General features: G+C 41.9%; 1 protein-coding gene across 1 annotated transcript in view; it reads left to right on the forward strand.

Moving 5' to 3' along the window:
• uvrag (UV radiation resistance associated gene) overlaps positions 1–7,339 on the forward strand; it is a 147,827-nt gene extending 140,488 nt beyond the window's left edge. The window contains exon 15 of the mRNA XM_080040620.1: positions 4,839–7,339. Coding sequence (XP_079896746.1) covers positions 4,839–5,625 — 787 coding nt within the window. The 3' untranslated portion in view covers positions 5,626–7,339. The remainder of the gene's footprint in view (positions 1–4,838) is intronic.
• The last annotated feature ends 223 nt before the right edge of the window (positions 7,340–7,562 follow it).

Consider the following 7,562-nt stretch of genomic DNA (forward strand, 5'->3'; position numbering starts at 1 on the left):
GGATATGAACAGGGGCATGTTGTGAAACCTGTCAGGGGAATGGACAGTGAAAAAGTCTGGCCTACTGAATTCCTGAGTCGACCTGAAATATGCCAGGGTTGATATTAGCAGTGGAAAGGAAGGGAGCAGGCAAAAAGCTTTGGATGAGCGAAGGCTATTTCTGGCTCGGCATGTCAAGTTTTCTGCTTGATGATTTAGGCAGAGGTCTCTTTGCTCCATTTACAGTGTGCAGTCAAGTTGTAGTCAGTGTAATTCAAGAGATACTGTGGCTCTGTGGAACTTTAAGACTTGCTGGGCAGCTTGTGCTAGCAGTGGAGGGGACCCATCACTACACAGTTGTGTATCATGCATTGGGGATGAGCAACAGGCCTTTTTCACATCATCTTTGAGCTGCTTTCATGAAGTCACGTTGATCATCATTCATGCCTTAGACCAAGTCCAAGCCGTACATAGTCTAAAGTCACTTTTTCTAGAGCCTCGTTTGAAATCAACATAAAGTCGTCTTTCTGGCACATATTAACTGTTTCCCAGAACGTGGGCTAATTCACCGTGCGCACACACCCACACACACACACACACACACACACACACACCGCAGACCGCAGACAAGTTGTAGTCAGGAATGCAAAACCTGACCAGAAATGATTGAATTTAATGTCATACACACACCAAATAAATGCCATTCTATATATGCCTTTTTTGAAATAGAAATGGGTAAAGGTAGCTCAAACAAAGTCAAAGTCAAGTTGTTGGGACTTGTTTATTTACAACATTATGTTCTGTTCTATATTTTTACACAATAGGTCATTTAACCCATTGATGACTATGGCAATCTAGGATGCATGTCCTTAATGCCTGAGGGTTTTCTGAAAAAATAGTACGAATTGTCAATGTCTACCAAAACCTTAATATCTAAGCCTGTGTAGACACATGAAATAAAATACATTTAAAAGTTAAGGTTCACAGGTTTTATTTAAACATGCTCCCTTAGTGCTTACAAACCAACACAGTTTTCTAAAAATCGTCAAAATTAGTTGGGGGAGAAAAAAAAAGAATAAATAATATAAAATATTTAAAAATAATGTGCTAAATGAGGTTATAATCCTGCTTCCTTTTAGCATGGATAGTAGTGACTGAGTGTGTAGTGGAGGGATAAAGATAGACAGATATAGGAAGGAGGAGATAGCTTTATTTTATGATTTAGTTCAGTTATCACTGGCACCATAAATCCGACTTCCCAGTACAACTAGAACGCAGACTGACTCCTGCTGTCGGGAGCCGATCAGCTGGTCCAAACGGCTGTATACCACGGAGATGAAAACGAAACTGAAACTTAAACTCAACTATCGCCTGGCTGGGCTGAATTTGAGTTGGAACAGCAAAATATAGCCTAAATTCATAAATATTGTTAATAAATAGATGCCTTGTGTTGTGTGATTTTCGTCAGTAGTCTATAGTAGGCCAGGCCTACTATAGACTAGGCCTAAATTCTGCGCTACGAACGCCACTAACTGTTCTGTAATACACTATTGGGGACACAGCCGGCGTATTTTATTTATTTTTATTTTTTATTTTTTATTTTTTATTTATTTGTATTGACGTGATTTTCGGCAAACCACACAACTTTTGGGTGGTCACGTGGTCTTAAAAAATCAACAAAACCCACGTCATGTGAATTTGAACCAATGACGGTGCATTTTATGCTGTGCACACCATGAAAATTAGATAAAGTAACAATGCTGCACTACGCAGCATCAGGCAGGAGATACAATGGGTTAAAAACAAAATGCATACTACTGGAAGGAAACCAGGAAGTGCCTGTGACGGTCGCTAATGTATTTGATTCTAAAATGACATAATGTGTAAAAATATAGAGCGCAACAAAACATGGTAAATAAACAAGTCCCAACAAGCACACATAAGCTTTAAGCGATGTTGTAAAGTTGATCTTATGACCTGCTCCCCTTGAATATCAGTGTTTGAGCTAAGCTAACCTGGATGAGCGCGATTTGCCCGCTTCTATATTTAAAAAAAATGGTTTCTGACGCCTTTTCTCATGCCGGAGTGTGAGGTAAAAAGCTAAAAAATAAAACATGTTGAACTATTCCTTTAATGGTTTTTGAGATATTTCAGTCGGAATAAAAGTGGGATACCAACCAGTTTGACGCACTTTAAATGACTACTTTTAAGAATGATTGATGCATGGAGGTCTTTTTAAATACAAAAACAGAGTAAGAGAGACACACTTTGAGACACACACAGTGTGAGTATTTTATATTCATGCTGGAAAAACAACACTACATGACTTCCAGCTTTACCAAACAACAAGTTGTTCAGCAGTTGAAGCATTTCTTCGGAGCACCATTAAACCACAAACATGTCGATGTGTCACACTCACACATGAGTTGCCTAACTGCTGGCTTTAAACATATGTCATTGTTATCAGAGTGAAAGTGTTACAAGACAAAATGTCTGCCCAGAGGTTTGCTTGGCCGAAGTCCTTACTGACACACCCAGTCTCCCTGTTCCTCATATGCTGCTGCATCATTTCACCCAAATAACATAAGAAATGTAGAGCTAACCTAGAAACTCCCATAACGAAATGTGATGACAATGTCATGTTATGCCAGTTTCTATAAAACATTTGTTTGTTGCATAAATGGCCAGCTAAAATCCAACCAAAAAAATGATACTGTATGAGTGAGCCTGACGGAGGGAGAAACCAAAGAAAATGGTTGATGAAAGTGATATATCAAAACCATTGATTCAGGACATTACTCATTCAAGCTAAGAAACACAGTAGTCACTTATTTAGCAGCTATAATGATGCATGGAAGCCTTAAACCTTTTGTTTCCAAACCTGCATCACATTTCAACCAGGCAGGAACCACATTTTCCACTTGCTTAAATGATAATTTACTTCTCATGGCATCTGTCTTTATTCCGTTCTACCAAATCAAATTTAGAATTTTTGGACTTGCTACCAAAGAACACATGATGGTTTTATTTGGAAAGTTACAGATAAGTGTTTAAGAGGGCAAATCATTCAACTTCTCTTTATTTTTTTTTATCTCCCCAGAAAATGAGGTGTTAAAGAGCACAGAGTTTTCCATTTTGCCAAAAAATGAACCATGTGCTCGTTAAGTGGGCAAGCAAAAGCCAGTTGTTTTAAATTATGTGTTTTGATGCTCATGCACTGCCAAGTACAGCACAGCACATCTCCTGTTATGCCTACCAAACACCCTCACAGGACCAGGTCATTACACTATGACACTATACACTTCTTTTTTCCTTCAACCTGACCTGGGTTGGCCATCCAGCATTCACATCTATGCTTCCAACTAGCTTAAATATATGCCATGAGGTAATGGTGGATGGTTTTCATACACTGCATCACGGCACGGGGAGTTTGAAGTGTGACAAGTGTCTCCTCAACCCAGACAGGTTTGTTGACTCTTCTCTGCCTGTGAAGCCTGTATGTGCAGGGTGCCTGTATGTGCAGGGTGCCTGTATGACACAGAGGCTGTACGCAATAAAAGAAAACGTCAACCAGCAATCACATCATAAATGATAATAAGTGCTGCTGTTAAAAAGAAGACTTCAGTGTTAAGTGCCAAGTGACAGCAGAAAATGTACAAGGACACTTACATGACTGCATGTCCAACTGGACAAGCAGAGATGAGTCCTCAACTCTTGAACCTGCATGTGAGGCTTGACCTGTGAGCGTACAGTACAGTGGCTGGGCTCCCTCCATAGCAGAATGCAGAGCGGGGAGCAGAGCGGGGAGCTTGGTCTTGGCTGTGGCACGGCACAGTGAGGGCCACATTAAAGTAGATTTATGGCTCCAGTACTGAGGCCAGGAGGCTGGGTCTGTTATCTGTTAGAGATGAAATGTCTGACATACTTCCATGGACGCCTGCTGTGTGTTCCCAGCTTCCCTCTCAGTGTCTCCTCACAGGCTGCACAAATGCTTTCTGAAGGTTGTAAGGTGGAGTGAATTCTATTTTTCTTTTTCAAAAAGCTGCAGCTGTCTGTTTACTGGATGAGGGGGAAAGGCGTTAGGTTGATTTAGGTGTAAGGATGCTTACTAGATCAATGGAGGACTTTGTCCAAATAATGCCTGGATGACTTTTTCAAACCTTCTGCACATCCCTTTCTCTCTCTCTTATTGTTTTAAATTCTTCTTCACCTTTAATGTAATAATTTTTTATAAATGTTTTATTAAATGTGTTAAGTCTTTGGTAAACTAGACTGAAAAAAAATGTATTTACCTTTATTTATTTCCACATCTTTGTCTCTGATTCTCTTTTTATTTATAGTATTCCCTTTTACTTGTATTTTGCCTATTTATTGAGATATCTATGTCCTAACTTTTTGTGTTTTATTTATTTATTTTACCTTCCACTTTAAACATGTATTTGACGGCAACAGCTAGCTGGGAGTTCAGTGTCTCTGGTGTTTCCTCAACATGTTCTATAAAAGTGTTCCTCAAGTTTCAGTTTGATCAGTTCCTGTTTTATTGATTTCATTTAGTTTTTACGTGTCTTTAGTAAGTTCTCATCCTGCTCTGTTTATGGATGGGGGGAGGGTGGATATGGCTTCTCTCTTTTTAATAATGTAAAGCACTTTGTGCTACCTTTTTGTGTATGAACAATGCTATGTAAATAACGTTTGATATGGTTATGTTGCCTGTAGAGGTCATTGCTTACTGAAAATCAAATGCAGTCAAAATATAGTGTTAATGTAAACTAGAATTTGATCATATCCGTACCATACTTTGATTGTCATGTATGTCCTTAGTCATTTAGCGTCTCTCTCTTTCTCTTTGTCCGTCACAGTGACCGTCACGTCTCTGGCTCCATCCCAGTGCCTACCAAGTCTCAGCTGGGCGTGTCTGCTGCCTCGGACATAGGCTACCCCTGCCACGCCAGCTCCCCCGACCGCGCCCTGAGGAAAAGAGCCAGCTCAGAGGCCGACAAGCTCCAGGGCAAGCCAACTGCTCCACCAAGCTACAACACATCCATGGGTGAAGAGCAGCCTCCGGTTAGCCTAGCTCCACCCTCGCCTTCACCCAAACACCTGTCCTCCTCCCTGGATGATGCTATGGCCTCACTCAACCTGGCCCAGACTACAGAAGCCAGCAGTGAAGGAGCGCAGGAGGAGAAAGCTGTGGAGGAGGAGAGCGCTGCCCGACAGAATGACATGGAGAAAGAGAATGTAGAGGAAGCGCCCAGTCACACAGCTCAGCCCAACTCTTCTACATTAGAGGACACTGGTGAGACATTAGAAAACATTAGCCAGCACACAGGGGCCATGAACGGCTCTGTGGTCCCAGGACCTCCGCCTGTTAGCCTGGTGCCAGAGCTGCGCTGCTCTGTGGAGCAAGCTGAGGAGATCATGGGGACAGAGGCCACTGGCCTGGGCCTGGGCTTAGGGGTAGAAGATGAGGCCCGGCTGGAAGAGTACCGCTCTATCCCTGTGGACCAGGCAGTGGCTGTGGAGTGTGATGAGCAGGTGCTGGGAGAGCTGGACGTGGCGGGCTTCGAGGAGTTCTCCAGGAGGATCTATGCCCTAAATGAGAACATGTCCAGCTTCCGCAGACCTCGCAAGAGCTCTGAAAAGTGAGGCACATGACCTAAGGAGAGAGGGAGCCAGGAAATATACTTGCACAGGCGGTTTGGACACATACAAGGCAGGTACATGAACTGAGAGGACAAGGAGGGGGTCCCCACTCCCTTATCGCAGCATCAAAAATCATAGGAGCTATTCTGGAATAACCACCAATTTGCACTTATTGTTAACATTTCCGTTGTAATTTCTTTTAATGAAATGCAGTTAAAGGTGCAAGTATTGGGACAGTAAACTTTACTTTTATTTTTTATACTAGGATTACTATATATTTTTAACAAAAGATGGAACAATGAATTCAGACATTTTTATTCACAACATGATGTGTCAACTGTGATAACATCCGCATCCTCATACTCAGTGTCAGGTTTGGTAATCTGTTGTTCCATAACTGGGGACCATTTATGTGAAATAACACACCAACAATGTATATCACTCCCACTTTAGTTTCAAACCCGTACAGCAATAAAAGCACGTACAACTTGTATGAAACATAATGGCCTCTAAGCTGCATTTAGGATTCCCACCCACAGCCAGAGAGCAGCCGCGGTACATCAGGGTACAGACATGTTTCAAGGCCTCAGCTCCCAATCCTTCCCTTATCACTGTATCTGTTCACTTCTTTTGGTTACAGTTAATCAACTATAGAATCAGTAACATCAACGCACAGAGAGAGAATGCTTGCACCTGGAAGCTACAGTAAATCAAAGTGAATCCTCTACTCATCAGAGAGCCCGCTGCCTCAGTACTTACACCTTTGACTGTACAAGCAAATGTTTAGGCACTTCCCAAGCCTTTCTCCAGGGTGTATGACGGTGGGTGTATATGCAGGAAGGTGTGTGTGCGTGTGCGAGTGAGTGAGTGAGTGAGTGAGTGAGTGAGTGAGTGAGTGAGTGAGTGAGTGTGTGCGCGTGTGCGTGTGTGAGTGTGTGTCAGGGGTTCATATTAGCATGCAACCACTATGTCACAGTTCTGTTTGAAGGTATCCCACCAATGACCTTTGAACAGGACAGAGTTTTGCTAGCTCAAAGTGAGGCGGCCACTGGAAGCAGCAATGGCAGGTTGGAGCTTACAGCACAGATAGGATGCGGTGCAATTGTTTTTCTGTCCATCTCTATGTCCTATAATTTTTCTTCTTTAGCTTTTCAATTTTAATGTATCCCATAAATATTAACATCAATGTTAATGTTGCGTCCACTGATTGTCATATTCAGTAGACCAAAAATTTACTTCAGTACTTGTGTTCTGTTTAAATGTCTCACTCAGGCTCTGCTATAAGTGTAACTAGCAAGTATCTCAGTCCCATTGTCAGTGGTTATGTGTCCCAATGTTCTAATTGCTTTCTTGCACTGGTATTCAATTATTGCGTTATTTATGTCTTTCAACATTTGTATGTATCAATATTTAGTTTGACTTGGCCCACTCACATGGGATCTGGCTCTTTACTATTAAGACTGATCACAGACAGTGTGTGGTCCTGATGTGGACAGCTGCTGTGCATCACCTGCTCTGACCCACATGGACTCTCCCTCTCTGGGGTTCACATCCAGCACTGTGGCTGCTGACTGCTGAGTATGGTATTAAACTGATGAACCATATATAATTTCCATAAACTGCTCTACAGTTCAGTAAGTGACCATGTATATATACTTTTGTATGGAGTTGTTTTGTTTGTTATTAAAGACTTGCAGTCCAATGGCATGGATGGATGTAGCCCCCTTAAGAGTGGTCTGCCTGCATTTGTATCAGGAGTGGGTGTGCTCAAGTTTGATGGTGGTCACCAAATAAATTCTGTATGAAACATCGAGGATCTAATAGTTTCAAAATGGTATGATTGTTGACACATTTCCAGTATCTCCTGGAGTCTTCTGTTCCCACCAGCTGCTGTTTGAGGTGGGGAGTTGAAAAGCATTGGCAAAAACATCTAAATGTCT

Source organism: Ammodytes marinus (genome assembly GCF_949987685.1).
Source record: "Ammodytes marinus genome assembly, chromosome: 14".
Taxonomy (NCBI): Eukaryota; Metazoa; Chordata; class Actinopteri; order Uranoscopiformes; family Ammodytidae; genus Ammodytes; species Ammodytes marinus.